The 19879-nt window shown below is 36.5% G+C and overlaps 1 protein-coding gene across 1 annotated transcript in view; it reads right to left on the bottom strand.

Annotated features, from left to right (window-relative positions):
- Positions 1-19879, bottom strand: part of LOC139381223 (protein kinase C epsilon type) — a 262754-nt gene that overhangs the window by 84714 nt on the left and 158161 nt on the right. The window contains exons 8-10 of the mRNA XM_071124683.1: positions 12053-12143; positions 11620-11837; positions 11039-11212 (exon numbers count right to left, since the gene is read on the bottom strand). Coding sequence (XP_070980784.1) covers positions 11039-11212; positions 11620-11837; positions 12053-12143 — 483 coding nt within the window. The remainder of the gene's footprint in view (positions 1-11038; positions 11213-11619; positions 11838-12052; positions 12144-19879) is intronic.

The raw sequence follows: 19879 nt of genomic DNA, 5'->3' as shown, positions 1-19879 counted from the left end.
CACACACACATACACACACACACACACACACACACACACACACACCATGCAGGGAACAAGCCAAGACACAAATATCCCATCAGAGGCCTGCTGGTTAATTATCCATTGAGGGAACTTGCAATGGAGCGAAGGAATGAAGGAACAAGAGAGAGAAAAGGAGAGGGAGAGAGAGAGAGAGAGAGAGAGAGAGAGAGAGAGAGAGAAGAGGCAGAGAGCGAGGCAGAGAGAGAGAGAGAAGAGGGAGAGAGACAGAGACAGAGAAGAGGGGGATAGAGAGAGAGAGAGAGCGACAGAAAGAGAGAGATACAGGGAGAAAGACTGAGACAGAAAGAGAAGAAGGGAGAGACAGAATATAGAGTGACAAATAATGAATTCATGTTTGTACATTCATTCCATCATGCTCTGATGTCTCCTGTCTATCAACTGTATTCTCTGCGAGGCCTTCCCTCTCACTGGCCTTGCCACATGTCATGATGTAAACCTGTAGTGTATGGGGCCTTCTGTTTCAACAACCCTATCAGCTCTGCTCACCAAACTCTCTCCAAGGGTCTCATCCCAAATGGCACCCGATTCCCTACATAATGCACCTATTCCCTACACAATGCACCTACTGTGCCTTGCGAAAGTATTCGGCCCCCTTGAACTTTGCGACCTTTTGCCACATTTCAGGCTTCAAACATAAAGATATAAAACTGTATTTTTTTGTGAAGACTCAACAACAAGTGGGACACAATCATGAAGTGGAACGACATTTATTGGATTTTTTTAACTTTTTTAACAAATCAAAAACTGAAAAATTGGGCATGCAAAATTATTCAGCCCCTTTACTTTCAGTGCAGCAAACTCTCTCCAGAAGTTCAGTGAGGATCTCTGAATGATCCAATGTTGACCTAAATGACTAATGATGATAAATGCAATCCACCTGTGTGTAATCAAGTCTCCGTATAAATGCACCTGCACTGTGATAGTCTCAGAGGTCCGTTAAAAGCGCAGAGAGCATCATGAAGAACAAGGAACACACCAGGCAGGTCCGAGATACTGTTGTGAAGAAGTTTAAAGACGGATTTGGATACAAAAAGATTTCCCAAGCTTTAAACATCCCAAGGAGCACTGTGCAAGCGATAATATTGAAATGGAAGGAGTATCAGACCACTGCAAATCTACCAAGACCTGGCCGTCCCTCTAAACTTTCAGCTAATACAAGGAGAAGACTGATCAGAGATGCAGCCAAGAGGCCCATGATCACTCTGGATGAACTGCAGAGATCTACAGCTGAGGTGGGAGACTCTGTCCATAGGACAACAATCAGTCGTATATTGCACAAATCTGGCCTTTATGGAAGAGTGGCAAGAAGAAAGCCATTTCTTAAAGATATCCATAAAAAGTGTCGTTTAAAGTTTGCCACAAGCCACCTGGGAGACACACCAAACATGTGGAAGAAGGTGCTCTGGTCAGATGAAACCAAAATTGAACTTTTTGGCAACAATGCAAAACGTTATGTTTGGCGTAAAAGCAACACAGCTGAACACACCATCCCCACTGTCAAACATGGTGGTGGCAGCATCATGGTTTGGGCCTGCTTTTCTTCAGCAGGGACAGGGAAGATGTTTAAAATTGATGGGAAGATGGATGGAGCCAAATACAGGACCATTCTGGAAGAAAACCTGATGGAGTCTGCAAAAGACCTGAGACTGGGACAGAGATTTGTCTTCCAACAAGACAATGATCCAAAACATAAAGCAAAATCTACAATGGAATGGTTCAAAAATAAACATATCCAGGTGTTAGAATGGCCAAGTCAAAGTCCAGGCCTGTATCCAATCGAGAATCTGTGGAAAGAACTGAAAACTGCTGTTCACAAATGCTCTCCATCCAACCTCACTGAGCTCGAGCTGTTTTGCAAGGAGGAATGGGAAAAAATGTCAGTCTCTCGATGTGCAAAACTGATAGAGACATACCCCAAGCGACTTACAGCTGTAATCGCAGCAAAAGGTGGCGCTACAAAGTATTAACTTAAGGTGGCTGAATAATTTTGCACGCCCAATTTTTCAGTTTTTGATTTGTTAAAAAAGTTTGAAATATCCAATAAATGTCGTTCCACTTCATGATTGTGTCCCACTTGTTGTTGATTCTTCACAAAAAAAATACAGTTTTATATCTTTATGTTTGAAGCCTGAAATGTGGCAAAAGGTCGTAAAGTTCAAGGGGGCCGAATACTTTCGCAAGGCACTGTATTCCCTACATAATGCACCTATTCCCTACATAATGTACCTATTCCCTACATAGTGTACCTATTCCCTACATAGTGTACCTATTCCCTACATAATGCACCTATTCCCTACACAATGCACCTATTCCCTACATAATGCACATATTCCCTACATAGTGTACATATTCCCTACATAGTATACCTATTCCCTACATAGTGTACCTATTCCCTACATAGTGTACATATTCCCTTAATTGATGTGGAACCAATGTTACATAAGGCAGCAGGAGCTGGGGTCATGGTTAAGCGTGACGGTTCCAATGTGCAAATGCAAAGCCCTCATGGTCTTCCTGTCCATATTGTGGGGGAGTAGGGATGGAAGGAGGGGGGCAGGGAAAACAGATAGCATATGGAATACACATCAAACCTGATAAGAATCAGGACCCTCTTATGAAATACCCGCCAAACACAAACACCACATTCCTGTCACCTAGACAACTGCTCTGTAAGGTAAGTGTGTGATTGTGCATGCATGTGTGCATGTTAGAGAGAGAGAGATATATACAGAGAAAGAAGAGAGAGAGAGAGAGAGAGAGAGAGAGAGAGAGAGAGAGAGAGAAAGAGAGAAAAGAGAGAAAAGAGAGAAAGAAGAGAGAGAGAGAGAGAAAAGAGAGAAAAGAGAGAAAAGAGAGAAAAGAGAGAAAGAAGAGAGAGAGACATGCTAATAGACATGTGCCAGTGTCAGTCTGGCCCAGAGCTGGCATACACATTTACATAAACATCCACTGTGATTATAGTTTTTCTCAGTCGCTTTGGTGCATTTCTTAGATCAAAACAGAGGAAGAGGCAGAAGAGGAAATAGGCACATATCTGATGACATAAGGGCCAGTATCGTAGACCATGTTGTCAATCATGGCCTTACAATGGCTGAGGCGGGTCGAAGGGTGCAGCCGAATATTGGGAGATCAACCGTGTCCTCAATAGTTCAAACGTTTCGAAGAGAGAACAGGTATGTCCACCAATGTACAGTGCACTGTTACTGTATATAAGCAGTATACTGTATACTTCCTACAATGCTTCATATTACAGTAGTCCACTTGTATTTCTCAGCATACATAAATATACTCTATGCAGATACATACTGCACCTTACATGCACCCACCTGTATGTTTTACAATAAAATGTGTGTTCGCATAGTTTTTGTCTATGTGAAAGTGTGCGATGCATCACTGCATTTTTCCCCACATAGGACTGCAAGATTATATGTAATACATGTATCACTAGCCACTTTAAACTATGCCACTTTGTTTACATACTCATCTCATTTGTACATACTGTACTCGATGCCATCTACTGTATCTTGCCTATGCTGCTCTGTACCATCACTCATTCATATATCCTTATGTACATATTCTTTATCCCCTTACACTGTGTACAAGACAGTAGTTTTGGAATTGTTAGTTAGATTACTTGTTATTACTGCATTGTCGGAACTAGAAGCACAAGCATTTCGCTACACTCGCATTAACATCTGCTAACCATGTGTATGTGACAAATAACATTTGATTTGATTTGATTTTGATTTGATTACCTCAAACTGGTGGCAGAGGACGCCTTTTCACACCTCAACAGCAGGAGGCTATTTGTACCATGGTCCTAGCAAACAATGCCATGAGACTCAGGGAAATACAAAGGACCATTATAGAAGACAACGATGTCTTTCAAAACATCCATACGGTTAGCATCTCAACCATCGACAGGGTGCTGCATAGAAACCAGATGAGTATGAAACAGCTGTACCGTGTACCATTCCAAAGGAATGAGGACAGAGTTAAGGAGCTACGGTACCAGTATGTACAGGTAAAACATATATCTATGTAACTACTTTAAAGCAACATTTTATAGTGATACATAGTACAATAAGCATAAACTGCACACATTTCCATTGCTGTTGAAGGAACATGCAATATATGTACATTTTATGTCACTCTTCCTTACCAAAACAAATTCAACTGTTTGTTCTGGGATATAGCGTATAATGGAGTTGGAATCAAGTGAACCCTCTCACAACTTTGTATACGTGGATGAGGCTGGCTTCAACCTGACCAAATGCAGAAGGCGGGTCGGAATATCATCGGTCACAGAGCTACTGTGGATTTGCCAGGCCAACGGAGAGGAAATATCACCATGTGTGCTGCTATTTCGGAGCATGGTGTCCTAACCCATATCCCCCTTATAGGGCCATACAACACCCAGCATCTACTCAACTTTTTAGAGACTCTCTACAGGGCTCTCATCCCTGATGATGAGATGGGTCTGTTTAGAGAGGATTTGCCAAATTATGTGGTCATTTGTGGTAATGTGAGGTTCCATCGATCAAACATCATAAGGCAATGGTTTGTGACCCACCCGAGGATGCTCATAGAATTCCTCCCACCTTATTCACCATTCCTTAACCCAATTGAGGAGTTATTTTCAGCATGGAGGTGGAAGGTGTATGATCGTCAGCCACACACACAGATGACCGTGCTGGCTGCAATGGATGCAGCATGTGAGGACATCACAGTAGACGCCTGCAGAGGATGGATAAGGCATTCCAAAAGATTCTTTCCACGTTGCATTGGAAGGGAAAATATCCGGTGTGATGTGGATGAGAATATGTGGGCCGACAGACAGGAACGTCTGGATGTGTAGAGACAGCACAACAGTGCTGCGGGCAAAGTTGTGCCTTAGGGGTGGTTTCCTGTGTTTCTTTCTAATTCCTTTGTGCACCTTGGGTTGTCCAGTCTCTTTCAATCAATAACCCACATACAGTAATATGTAAATAGTACTGTTGAAATTGATATATGCCATAGAAGTGTAGCCTTGTGCATTTTCAATACAGTAACTGTCATCCAAACTGTAGCCTAAGTTTACATCAGGGAATACTGTCAAAGTACACAGTTACATTGACAACATGTCTAAACATTTTGACGACCTTGTTCGTGAACAATGACTCAATGACTTATCATTCTGATGACACTGACATGATCATTGGCATTCATATTTACTTTTGAGAGATATACTAAGGATGTTTAGTGACTGACTAGCTTTAGAAACATATCTATTGTATGTTGCAGTTTGTACAAATTGTTCTGAGAAATGCACATATTTACATGTTTACTATTCATTTTTATTGTTTATTTCACTTTATATATTCACTTTATATATTATCTACCTCACTTGCTTTGGCAATGTTAACACATGTTTCCCATGCCAATAAAGCGCTTGAATTGAATTGAATTGAATTGAATTGAGAGAGAGAGAGAGAGAGAGAGAGAGAGAGAGAGAGAGAGAGAGAGAGAGAGAGAGAGAGAGAGAGAGAGAGATGTTTCTAGGGAGTTTTTCCTTTCTAGGGACATGCTAATATTTACATAATCAGGTGGAGTGTGCTATTCTCCCATATTAAGAGAGAGAGAGAGACATGCTAAGAGAGAGTGAGAGGGTGAGAGAGAGAAAATGGTTATTTATAAACATATTGTTCATCCAAACCTTACTCTTTCACTATATGCTTTTTCCAAAATACTATATAAAAATTCCTAAACTCCAATACTCTAATCCCAACAGCAGGGTGAAACCTGATACTAAAACTACATATGACACCCTGTACTCCAATACTCTAATCCCAACAGCAGGGTGAAACCTGATACTAATACTATATATAAAGTCCTATTCTCTAATATTCTAATCCCAACAGCAGGGTCAAACCTTGTCTGCTTCATGCCAGTGTGTGCCGTATATGTATGTTTGGGTCGTTCCACAAATGCACTGCCTTTTGTGACCTTGTGACATTATGTGTGTATATTTTGATCAAACTATTTAACAGTTGGATCACATACATTTGCTCTCTAACTAAACTAAACCATGTTCAAAATTCCAAAAGTAGTGTATTTTAATGTGTAAAACATGTTTGTTATGAAGTTGAGCTCTTTATGATGGCAGGGGCAGCAGGGATCCTAGTGGGGCGGCAGATATTCTAGTGGTTAGTGTTGGGCCAGTGACTGAAAGGTTGCTGGATCGAATCCCTGAGCTGACAAGGTAAAAATCTGTCGTTCTGCCCCTGAACAAGGCAATTAACCCACTGTTCCCCTGTAGTCTGTCATTGTAAATAAGAATTTGTTCTTAACTGACTTGCCTAGTAAAACATTAAAATGACATAATGTTACAATGTAATAAATAGTTATTTTGGGCTAAATTAAACTACCCAAAAAGCACTCTGTTGGTGGAATGACCCAATTACTATCCTACACTATAGGCAATCTATTGGTAGAACAGCCTACTCTATTGGTGGAACGACCAGGTTACTATTGGCAATCTATTGGTGGAACAACCTGGTTATCATCCTACTCTATTGGTGGAACGACCAGGTTACTATACTACACTATAGGCAATCTATTGGTGGAACAACCTACTCTATTAGTGGAACGACCAGGTTACTATCCTACACTATAGGCAATCTATTGGTGGAACAACCTACTCTATTTGTGGAACGACCCGGTTACCATCCAACACTATAGGCACTCTATTGGTGGAACGACCCGGTTACCATCCTACACTATAGGCACTCTATTAGTGGAATGACCCGGTTACCATCCTACACGATAGGCACTCTATTGGTGGAACGACCCGGTTACCATCCTACACTATAGGCACTCTATTTTTAGAACGACCCGGATTACCATCCTACACTATAGGCAGTCTATTGGTGGAACGACCCGGTTACCATTCTACACTATAGGCACTCTATTGGTGGATCGACCCGGATTACCATCCTACACTATAGGCAGTCTATTGGTGGAACAACCCAGTTACTATCCTACACTATAGGCAATCTATTGGTGGATCGACCCAGTTACTATCCTACACTATAGGCAGTCTATTGGTGGAACGACCCAGTTACTATCCTACACTATAGGCAATCTATTGGTGGATCGACCCAGTTACTATCCTACACTATAGGCAGTCTATTGGTGGAACGACCCAGTTACTATCCTACACTATAGGCAGTCTATTGGTGGAACGACCGAGTTACTATCCTACACTATAGGCAATCTATTGGTGGAACAACCTACTCTATTGGTGGAACGACCAGGTTACTATCCTACTCTATTGGTGGAACGACCAGGTTACTATCCTACACTATAGGCAATCTATTGGTGGAACGACCAGGTTACTATCCTACACTATAGGCAATCTATTGGTGAAACAGCCTACTCTATTGGTGGAACGACCAGATTACTATCCTACACTATAGGCAATCTATTGGTGGAACGACCAGGTTACTATCCTACACTATAGGCAATCTATTGGTGGAACAACCAGGTTACTATCCTACACTATAGGCAATCTATTGGTGGAACAACCTACTCTATTGGTGGAACGACCAGGTTACTATCCTACACTATAGGCAATCTATTGGTGGAACGACCAGGTTACTATCCTACACTATAGGCAATCTATTGGTGGAACGACCAGGTTACTATCCTACACTATAGGCAATCTATTGGTGGAACAGCCTACTCTACTGGTGGAACGACCAGGTTACTATTGGCAATCCATTGGTGGAACAACCTGGTTACTATCCTACACTATAGGCAATCTATTGGTGGAACAACCAGGTTACTATCCTACACTATAGGCAATCTATTGGTGGAACAACCTACTCTATTAGTGGAACGACCAGGTTACTATCCTACACTATAGGCAATCTATTGGTGGAACGACCAGGTTACTATCCTACACTATAGGCAATCTATTGGTGGAACAGCCTACTCTACTGGTGGAACGACCAGGTTACTATTGGCAATCCATTGGTGGAACAACCTGGTTACTATCCTACACTATAGGCAGTCTATTGGTGGAACGACCCAGTTACTATCCTACACTATAGGCAGTCTATTGGTGGAACGACCCAGTTACTATCCTACACTATAGGCAATCTATTGGTGGAACAACCTACTCTATTGGTGGAACGACCAGGTTACTATCCTACTCTATTGGTGGAACGACCAGGTTACTATCCTACACTATAGGCAATCTATTGGTGGAACGACCAGGTTACTATCCTACACTATAGGCAATCTATTGGTAGCCGACTCTATTGGTGGAACGACCAGGTTACTATTGGCAATCCATTGGTGGAAGAACCTGGTTACTATCCTACACTATAGGCAATCTATTGGTGGAACAACCTACTCTATTGGTGGAACGACCAGGTTACTATCCTACACAATAGGCAGTCTATTGGTGGAACAACCTACTCTATTGGTGGAACGACCCGGTTACCATCCTACACTATAGGTACTCTATTGGTGGAACGACCCGGTTACCATCCTACACTATAGGCACTCTATTCGTAGAACGACCCGGATTACCATCCTACACTTTAGGCACTCTATTGGTGGAACGACCCGGTTACCATCCTACACTATAGGCACTCTATTGGTGGAAGGACCCGGTTAACCTTCCTACACTATAGGCACTCTATTCGTAGAACGACCCGGATTACCATCCTACACTATAGGCAGTCTATTGGTGGAACGACCGGGTTACCATCCTACACTATAGGCACTCTATTGGTGGATCCACCCGGTTACCATCCTACACTATAGGCAGTCTATTGGTGGAACGACCCGGTTACCATCCTACACTATAGGCACTATATTGGTGGAACGACAAGGTTACCATCCTACACTATAGGCAGTCTATTGGTGGAACGACCCGGTTACCATCCTACACTATAGGCACTCTATTGGTGGAACGACCCGGTTACCATCCTACACTATAGGCACTCTATTGGTGGAACGACAAGGTTACCATCCTACACTATAGGCAGTCTATTGGTGGAAGGACCCGGTTACCATCCTACACTATAGGCACTCTATTCGTAGAACGACCCGGATTACCATCCTACACTATAGGCAGTCTATTGGTGGAACGACCCGGTTACCATCCTACACTATAGGCACTCTATTGGTGGATCGACCCGGTTACCATCCTACACTATAGGCAGTCTATTGGTGGAACGACCCGGTTACCATCCTACACTATAGGCACTCTATTGGTGGAACGACCCGGTTACCATCCTACACTATAGGCAGTCTATTGGTGGAACGACCCGGTTACCATCCTACACTATAGGCACTCTATTGGTGGAACGACCCGTTTACCATCCTACACTATAGGCACTCTATTGGTGGAACGACCCGGTTACCATCCTATACCCCCTACAGTCAGTAACTATAGCCAGAGGAACATTTTTGAAAGGGCTGTATTTGAATTACCATGTATTGAGTCCTGTTGTGTTCTTCAACTATGGTGTTATATTGCCACTTAGTGGCAATCATAACTAAATCCCAACCAGCGAAAATACTGTCTATGGAGTGGTTCAAAAGTGGTCATTCCAGTCAATGTGCCTGTGTGTTTGTGGTGGTTTTTAACCCTATGTTAGTTGGCAAGAAGCAGACAAGTGAGTCTAGAAGGGGTCTGAGCATGCCAGTGTGTCTGTCATTCTGCCCACCTGCCAATCCAACTGTGAGTGTATTGTGTTTTTGTGCGTATGTACAGTGCATTCATAAAGTATTAAGACCCTTTCACTTTTACACATTTTGTTACATTACAGCCTTATTCTAAAATGGATTACATTGTTTTTTCCCCTCATCAATCTACACACAATACCCCATAATGACAAAGAAAAAAACACGTTTTTAGGCATTTTTACAAATGTATAAAAATAAAAAAATGAAATATCACATTTACATACATCCAGTACTTTGTTGAAGCACCTTTGGCAGTGATTACAGCCTCGAGTCTTCTTGGGTATGACACTACAAGCTTGACACGCCTGTATTTGGGTAGTTTCTCCCATTCTTCTCTGCAGATCCTCTCAAGCTCTGTCAGGTTGGATGGGGAGGGTCGCTGCACGGCTATTTTCTGGTCGCTACAGAGATGCTAGATCAGCTTAAAGTCCTGGCTCTGGCTGGGCCACTCAGGGACATTCAGAGACTTGTCCCGAAGCCACTCCTGCGTTGTATTGGCTGTATGCTTAGGGTCGTTGTTCTGTTGGAAGGTGAACCATCATCCCAGTCTGGAGCAGGTTTTAATCAAGGATCTATCTGTACTTTACTCCATTCATCTTTCCCTTGATCCTAGTCACCTAGTCTCCCAGTCCCTGCTGCTGAAACACATCCGCACAGCATGATGCTGCCACCACCATGCTTCACAGTGAGGATGGTATTGGCCAGGTGATGAGCGGTGCCTGATTTCCTCCAGACGTGACACTTGGTATTCAGGGCAAAGAGTTCAATCTTGGTTTCATCAGACCAGAGAATCTTGTTTCTCATGGTCTGAGAGTCCTTTAGGTGTATTTTGGCAAACTTCAAGTGGGCTGTCATGTGCCTTTTAACTTAATTGTGTATAGATTGATGAGGAAAATTTTTTATTTAATACATTTTAGAATAAGGCTGCAACGTAACAACATGTGGAAGAAGTTGAGGGTCTGAAGACTTTCCGTGTGCACTGTATAATGTGTGTGTGTGTCTGTGTGTCTGTGTGTGTGTGTGTGTGTGTGTGTGTGTGTGTGTGTGTGTGTGTGTGTGTGTGTGTGTGTGTGTGTGTGTGTGTGTGTGTGTGTGTGTGTGTGTGTGTGTGTGTGTGTGTGTGTGTGTGTGTGTGTGTGTGCGTGTGTGTGTGTGTGCGTGTGTGTGTGTGTGTGTCTGTGTCAGGTAGGGGTGTTTCCTACCTTATTCTGGAAGCAGCAGAAGAGCTGTGTCAGGTAGGGGTGTTTCCTACCTTAGTCTGGAAGCAGCAGAAGAGCTGGGTCAGGTAGGGGTGTTTCCTAGCCAGGGCCAATATGCGTTTCTCTGTCAGGGTACAGTCCACATCATCATCCTGCAGGATCACGTCTTTTTTCAACACCTTCACAGCATACACCTCATCTGTCCCTTTCAGCTCAGCCAGCATCACCTACAGGGAAGAACCGCAGAGGTTAACATACCCATCCACACGGAAGCACATAAACGCAGGCACATACATACAGACACACACACACACACACTACTACTGTAACAACACTCAAGCCACTGACTAATTTTCTGCACTTGATTAAATTGAGAGGACAGACAGACAGACAGACAGACAGACAGACAGACAGACAGACAGACAGACAGAAAGAGAGTCAGACAGACAGACAGACAGACAGACAGACAGACAGACAGACAGACAGACAGACAGACAGACAGACAGAGTCAGACAGACAGACAGGCAGACCGACAGACAGAGTCAGATAGACAGACAGACAGACAGACAGACGGACAGACGGACAGACAGACAGACAGACAGACAGACAGACAGACAGACAGATAGTACTGTACCTTTCCGAAGCTGCCTTTGCCCAGGACCTTGATGAAGAGGAAGTTCTGCAGCGTCATCCTCTTGGTCTGGACTGTCTTGAGCTCTCCATTCTCCCGGGCCTCACCCCCCTCTGAGCCCACCGCCACCTTGCTGGAAGAAGAGGATGAGGCTGACTTGTGTTCCTGTCCACGTTGGTCAAACGACAGCGCCTTGCGTATGTTCTCCAACTCTTTCAGGTCTGGGAGAGAAACCAGAGAGGTACAGGAGTGATAAAAGTGTGTTCCTCTGTGTATGGGCAGGGGTGGAAGTGAACAACAAATCACTCCCTGGAACTCTCCAATGCAGAATCCATGAATTCAATGTGAAAATGATTTTACTCCCTGAACCTGGGTATCGGTGTGATGTCTGAAGTAAGTGGTCAGCATGTCCATTGTCCTAAATGTGTGTGTGTACCTTGGTCACATGGGGAGGTGGGGGCTGATTTGGATCGGTCCTCCTCTGCCTGGGGGGTACATGGTAACGGCTGCTGGGGTTCTTGGGTTATCTATGGAGAGCAACATCATCATCACCATCATCATCATCATCTCACCATCATGATCACCCTCCAATTCTTCTCCTTCTCTAACAAATTTCTACCACAGGGGCGTGAAACAACCAGAGCCCTGAGTTCGACACCCCTGCTCTACCACATCTAGATGTTGGACTAATGGCACTTCAACACTTAACATAAACATGTCGTATCAATCGAACCAGAATAATTCGAATCAGAATAATTCTAACAAGTATAATTCTATCCAGTATAATTCTATCCATAATCATTCTAACCAGTATAATTCTATCCATAATCATTCTATCCTGTATAATTCTATCCAAAATCATTCTATCCAGAATAATTCTATCCATAATGATTATATCCAGTACAATTCAATTCAGTATAATTCTATCCATAATCATTCTATCCAGTATAAATCTATCTAGTATAATTATATCCAGTATAATTAATTATATCCAGTATAATTCTATCCAGTATAATTCTATCATGTTTAATTATATCCAGTATAATTAATTATATCCAGTATAATTCTATCCATAATATTCTATCCAGTATAATTATATCCTGTATAATTCTATCCAGTATAATTCTATCCAGTATAATTCTATTCAGTATAATTCTATCCAGTATAATTCTATCCAGTATAATTATATCCTTTATAATTCTATCCAGTATAATTCTATCCATTCTAATTCTATCCAAATTCATTATATCCAGTATAATTATATCCAGTCTAAATCTATCCAGTATAATTCTATCCAGTCTAATTATATCCAGTCTAATGTGATCCAGTATAATTATATCCAGTCTAATTATATAAAGTATAATTCTATCCATAATCATTCTATCCAGATATAATTCTATCCAGTAAAATTCTATCCATAATCATTCTATCCAGTATAATTCTATCCAAAATCAATCTATCTAGTAAAATTATATACAGTATAATTATATCCATATTCATTCTATCCAGTTTAATTCTATCCAGTATCATTCTATCCAGTATAATTCTATACATAATCATTCTATCCAGTGTAATTCTATCCATAAAAATTCTATCCATAAATATTCTATCCACTATAATTCTATCCAGTATATTTCTATCCATAATCATTCTATCCAGTATAATTCTATCCAGTATAATTCTATACATAATCATTCTATCCAGTGTAATTCTATCCAGAATAAAAAAACATTCTATCCAGTATAATTCTATCCACTATAATTCTATCCAGTATAATTCTATCCAGAATATTTCCATCCAGTATAATTCTATCCATTATAATTCTATCCACAATCATTCTATACAGTATAATTCTATCCACAATCAATCTATCCAGTATAATCCTATCCAGTATAATTGTATCCAGTATAATTATATCCAGAATAATTCTATCCAGTATAATTCTATCTGTAATCATTCTATCCAGTATAATTATATCCAGTAAAATTATATCCATAATCATTCTATCCAGTATAATTATATCTGTAATCATTCTATCCAGTATAATTATATCCAGTACAAGTATATCCATAATCATTCTATCCAGTATAATTATATCTGTAATCATTCTATCCAGTATAATTATATCAAGTATAATTCTATCCATAATCATTCTATCCAGTATAATTCTATCCAGTATAATTATATCCAGTATTTTTCTATCTGTAATCATTCTATCCAGTATAATTATATCTGTAATCATTCTATCCAGTATAATTATATCTGTAATCATTCTATCCAGTATAATTATATCAAGTATAATTCTATCCATAATCATTCTATCCAGTATAATTCTGTAATCATTCTATCCAGTATAATTATATCAAGTATAATTCTATCCATAATCATTCTATCCAGTATAATTCTATCCAGCCTTATTCTATCAAGTATAATTATATCCAGTATAATTATATCCAGTCTAATTATATCAAGTATAATTCTATCCAGTATAATTCTATTCAGTATAATTCTATCTAGTATAATTACATCCATAATCTGTATATCCAGTATAATTCTTTTCAGTATAATTACATCCAGTATAATTCTATTCAGTATAATTCTATCCAGTATAATTATATTCACAAACATTCCATCCAGTTTAATTATATCCAGTAAAATTCTATCTATAAACATTATATCCAGTATAATTCTATCCACAAACATTCTATCCAGTATAATTCTATCCAGTAAAATGATATCCATAATCATTCTATCCAGTATAATTCTATCCAGTATATTTCTATCCAGTATAATTCTATCCAGTATAATTATACCCAGTATAATTATATCCAGTATAATTCTATCCAGTATAATTATATCCATAAAACATTCTATCCACTATAATTATATTCACTATAATTCTATCCAGTATAATTCTATCCACTATAATTCTATCCAGTATAATTCTATCCAGTATAATTATATCCAGTATAATTCTATACATAATCATTCTATCCAGTGTAATTCTATCCAGAATAATTATATCCATAAACATTCTATCCACTATAATTATATCCAGTATAATTATATCCATAATCATTCTATCCAGTATAATTATATCTGTAATCATTGTATCCAGTATAATTATATCCAGTACAAGTATATCCATAATCATTCTATCCAGTATAACTATATCTGTAATCATTCTATCCAGTATAATTATATCAAGTATAATTCTATCCATAATCATTCTATCCAGTATAATTCTATCCAGTATAATTATATCCAGTATTTTTCTATCTGTGATCATTCTATCCAGTATAATTCTATCCAGTAAAATTATATCCATAATCATTCTATCCAGTATAATTATATCTGTAATCATTCTATCCAGTATAATTATATCAAGTATAATTCTATCCATAATCATTCTATCCAGTATAATTCTATCCAGCCTTATTCTATCAAGTATAATTATATCCAGTATAATTATATGCAGTCTAATTATATCAAGTATAATTCTATCCAGTATAATTATATTCAGTATAATTCTATCTAGTATAATTACATCCATAATCTGTATATCCAGTATAATTCTATTCAGTATAATTACATCCAGTATAATTATATTCAGTATAATTCTATATAGTATAATTACATCCACAATCTGTATATCCAGTATAATTCTATCCAGTATAATTCTATCCAGTAAAATTATATCCATAATCATTCTATCCAGTATAATTCTATCCAGTATATTTCTATCCAGTATAATTATATCCAGTATAATTATACCCAGTATAATTCTATACATAATCATTATATCCAGTGTAATTCTATCCAGAATAATTATATCCATAAACATTCTATCCACTATAATTATATCCAGTATAATTATATCCATAATCATTCTATCCAGTATAATTATATCTGTAAACATTGTATCCAGTATAATTATATCCAGTAAAATTATATCCATAATCATTCTATCCAGTATAATTCTGTAATCATTCTATCCAGTATAATTCTATCCATAATCATTCCTATCCAGTATAATTATATCCAGTCCAATTCTATCAAGTATAATTCTATCCAGTATAATTCTATCCAGTATAATTATATCCAGTCTAATTCTATCAAGTATAATTCTATCCAGTATAATTCTATCCATAATCATTCTATCCAGTATAATTCTATCTAGTATAATTCTATCCAGTATAATTATATCCAGTCTAATTCTATCAAGTATAATTCTATCCAGTATAATTCTATCCATAATCATTCTATCCAGTATAATTCTATCTAGTATAATTCTATCCAGTATAATTACATCCATAATTTGTCTATCCAGTATAACTCTATCCATAATCATTCCATCCAGTATAATTCTATCCAGTATAATTACATCCATAATTTGTCTATCCAGTATAATTCTATCCATAATCATTCTATCCAGTATAATTATATCCATAAACATTCTATCCAGTATATTTCTATCCTGTAAAATTATATCCATAATCATTCTATCCAAGTATAATTCTATCCATAATCAATCTATCCAGTAAAATTCTATCCAGAATAATTATATCCTGTATAATTATATCCATATTCATTATATCCAGTATAATTCTATCCAGTATAATTCTATCCAGTATAATTCTATACATAATCATTCTATCCAGTATAATTCTACCCAGAATAATTATATCCATAAACATTCTTGCCACTATAATTCTATCCAGTATAATTCTTTCCATAGTCATAACATCCAGTATATTTCTATCTAGTATAAGTCTATCCACAATCATTCTATCCAGTCAAATTCGATCCAGTATAATTCTATCCAGTATAATTCTATCCACAATCAATCTATCCAGTATGATTATATCCAGTCTAATTCTATCAAGTATAATGCTATCCATAATCAATCTATCCAGTATAATTCTATCCAGTATAATTCCATCCATAATCAATCTATCCAGTATAATTCTATCCATAATCATTCTATCCAGTATAATTCTACCCAAGTATAATTTATATCTAGTATAATTCTATCCAGTCTAATTCTGTCCAGTATCATTATATCCTGTATAATTATATCCAGTATAATTCTATCCAGTATAATTATATTCATAATCATTATGTCCAGTACAATTCTATCCATAATCAGTCTATCCAGTATAATTCTATCCAGTCTAATAATATCCAGACTAATTCTATCCAGTATAATTATATCCATAATCATTCTATCCAGTATAATTATATCCAGTCTAATTCTATCAAGTATAATTCTATCCAGTATAATTATATCCAGTCAAATTCAATCCAGTATAATTCTATCCAGTATAATCATATCCAGTCTAATTCTATCCAGTATAATTATATCAAGTATAATTCTATCCACAATCAATCTGTCCAGTATGATTATATCCAGTCTAATTCTATCAAGTATAATGCTATCCATAATCATTTTATGCAGTATAATTCTATCAAGTATAATTCCATCCATAATCAATCTATCCAGTATAATTCTATCCATAATCATTCTATCCAGTATAATCCTACCCAAGTATAATTATATCTAGTATAATTCTATCCAGTCTAATTCTGTCAAGTATCATTCTATCCAGTATTTTGATCCAGAATAATCTATCCAGTATAATTCTATCCATAATCATTATATCCTGTATAATTCTATCCAGTATAATTCTATCCATAATCATTATGTCCAGTACAATTCTATCCATAATCAGTCTAGCCAGTATAATTCTATCCAGTATAATTCTATCCATAATCATTATGTCCAGTACAATTCTATGCATAATCAGTCTATCCTGTATAATTATATCCATAATCATTATGTCCAGTACATTTCTATCCATAATCAGTCTATCCTGTATAATTATATCCAGTATAATTCTATCCAGTATAATTCTATCCATAATCATTATGTCCAGTACAATTCTATCCTGTATAATTCTATCCAGTATAATTATATCCATAATCATTATGTCCAGTACAATTTTTCCATAATCAGTCTATCCTGTATAATTATATCCAGTATAATTATATCAAGTATAATTCTATCCACAATCAATCTATCCAGTATGATTATATCCAGTCTAATTCTATCAAGTATAATGCTATCCATAATCATTTTATGCAGTATAATTCTATCAAGTATAATTCCATCCATAATCAATCTATCCAGTATAATTCTATCCATAATCATTCTATCCAGTATAATCCTACCCAAGTATAATTCTATCCAGTATAATTATATCCAGTATTTTTCTATCTGTAATCATTCTATCCAGTATAATTATATCTGTAATCATTCTATCCAGTATAATTATATCTGTAATCATTCTATCCAGTATAATTATATCAAGTATAATTCTATCCATAATCATTCTATCCAGTATAATTCTGTAATCATTCTATCCAGTATAATTATATCAAGTATAATTCTATCCATAATCATTCTATCCAGTATAATTCTATCCAGCCTTATTCTATCAAGTATAATTATATCCAGTATAATTATATCCAGTCTAATTATATCAAGTATAATTCTATCCAGTATAATTCTATTCAGTATAATTCTATCTAGTATAATTACATCCATAATCTGTATATCCAGTATAATTCTTTTCAGTATAATTACATCCAGTATAATTCTATTCAGTATAATTCTATCCAGTATAATTATATTCACAAACATTCCATCCAGTTTAATTATATCCAGTAAAATTCTATCTATAAACATTATATCCAGTATAATTCTATCCACAAACATTCTATCCAGTATAATTCTATCCAGTAAAATGATATCCATAATCATTCTATCCAGTATAATTCTATCCAGTATATTTCTATCCAGTATAATTCTATCCAGTATAATTATACCCAGTATAATTATATCCAGTATAATTCTATCCAGTATAATTATATCCATAAAACATTCTATCCACTATAATTATATTCACTATAATTCTATCCAGTATAATTCTATCCACTATAATTCTATCCAGTATAATTCTATCCAGTATAATTATATCCAGTATAATTCTATACATAATCATTCTATCCAGTGTAATTCTATCCAGAATAATTATATCCATAAACATTCTATCCACTATAATTATATCCAGTATAATTATATCCATAATCATTCTATCCAGTATAATTATATCTGTAATCATTGTATCCAGTATAATTATATCCAGTACAAGTATATCCATAATCATTCTATCCAGTATAACTATATCTGTAATCATTCTATCCAGTATAATTATATCAAGTATAATTCTATCCATAATCATTCTATCCAGTATAATTCTATCCAGTATAATTATATCCAGTATTTTTCTATCTGTGATCATTCTATCCAGTATAATTCTATCCAGTAAAATTATATCCATAATCATTCTATCCAGTATAATTATATCTGTAATCATTCTATCCAGTATAATTATATCAAGTATAATTCTATCCATAATCATTCTATCCAGTATAATTCTATCCAGCCTTATTCTATCAAGTATAATTATATCCAGTATAATTATATGCAGTCTAATTATATCAAGTATAATTCTATCCAGTATAATTATATTCAGTATAATTCTATCTAGTATAATTACATCCATAATCTGTATATCCAGTATAATTCTATTCAGTATAATTACATCCAGTATAATTATATTCAGTATAATTCTATATAGTATAATTACATCCACAATCTGTATATCCAGTATAATTCTATCCAGTATAATTCTATCCAGTAAAATTATATCCATAATCATTCTATCCAGTATAATTCTATCCAGTATATTTCTATCCAGTATAATTATATCCAGTATAATTATACCCAGTATAATTCTATACATAATCATTATATCCAGTGTAATTCTATCCAGAATAATTATATCCATAAACATTCTATCCACTATAATTATATCCAGTATAATTATATCCATAATCATTCTATCCAGTATAATTATATCTGTAAACATTGTATCCAGTATAATTATATCCAGTAAAATTATATCCATAATCATTCTATCCAGTATAATTCTGTAATCATTCTATCCAGTATAATTCTATCCATAATCATTCCTATCCAGTATAATTATATCCAGTCCAATTCTATCAAGTATAATTCTATCCAGTATAATTCTATCCAGTATAATTATATCCAGTCTAATTCTATCAAGTATAATTCTATCCAGTATAATTCTATCCATAATCATTCTATCCAGTATAATTCTATCTAGTATAATTC

This window comes from Oncorhynchus clarkii, chromosome 23, assembly GCF_045791955.1.
Source record: "Oncorhynchus clarkii lewisi isolate Uvic-CL-2024 chromosome 23, UVic_Ocla_1.0, whole genome shotgun sequence".
In the NCBI taxonomy this organism is placed as follows: domain Eukaryota; kingdom Metazoa; phylum Chordata; class Actinopteri; order Salmoniformes; family Salmonidae; genus Oncorhynchus; species Oncorhynchus clarkii.
The sequence above is the reverse complement of the archived record's forward strand: the minus strand, read 5'-3'. Positions and strand labels throughout refer to the sequence as shown.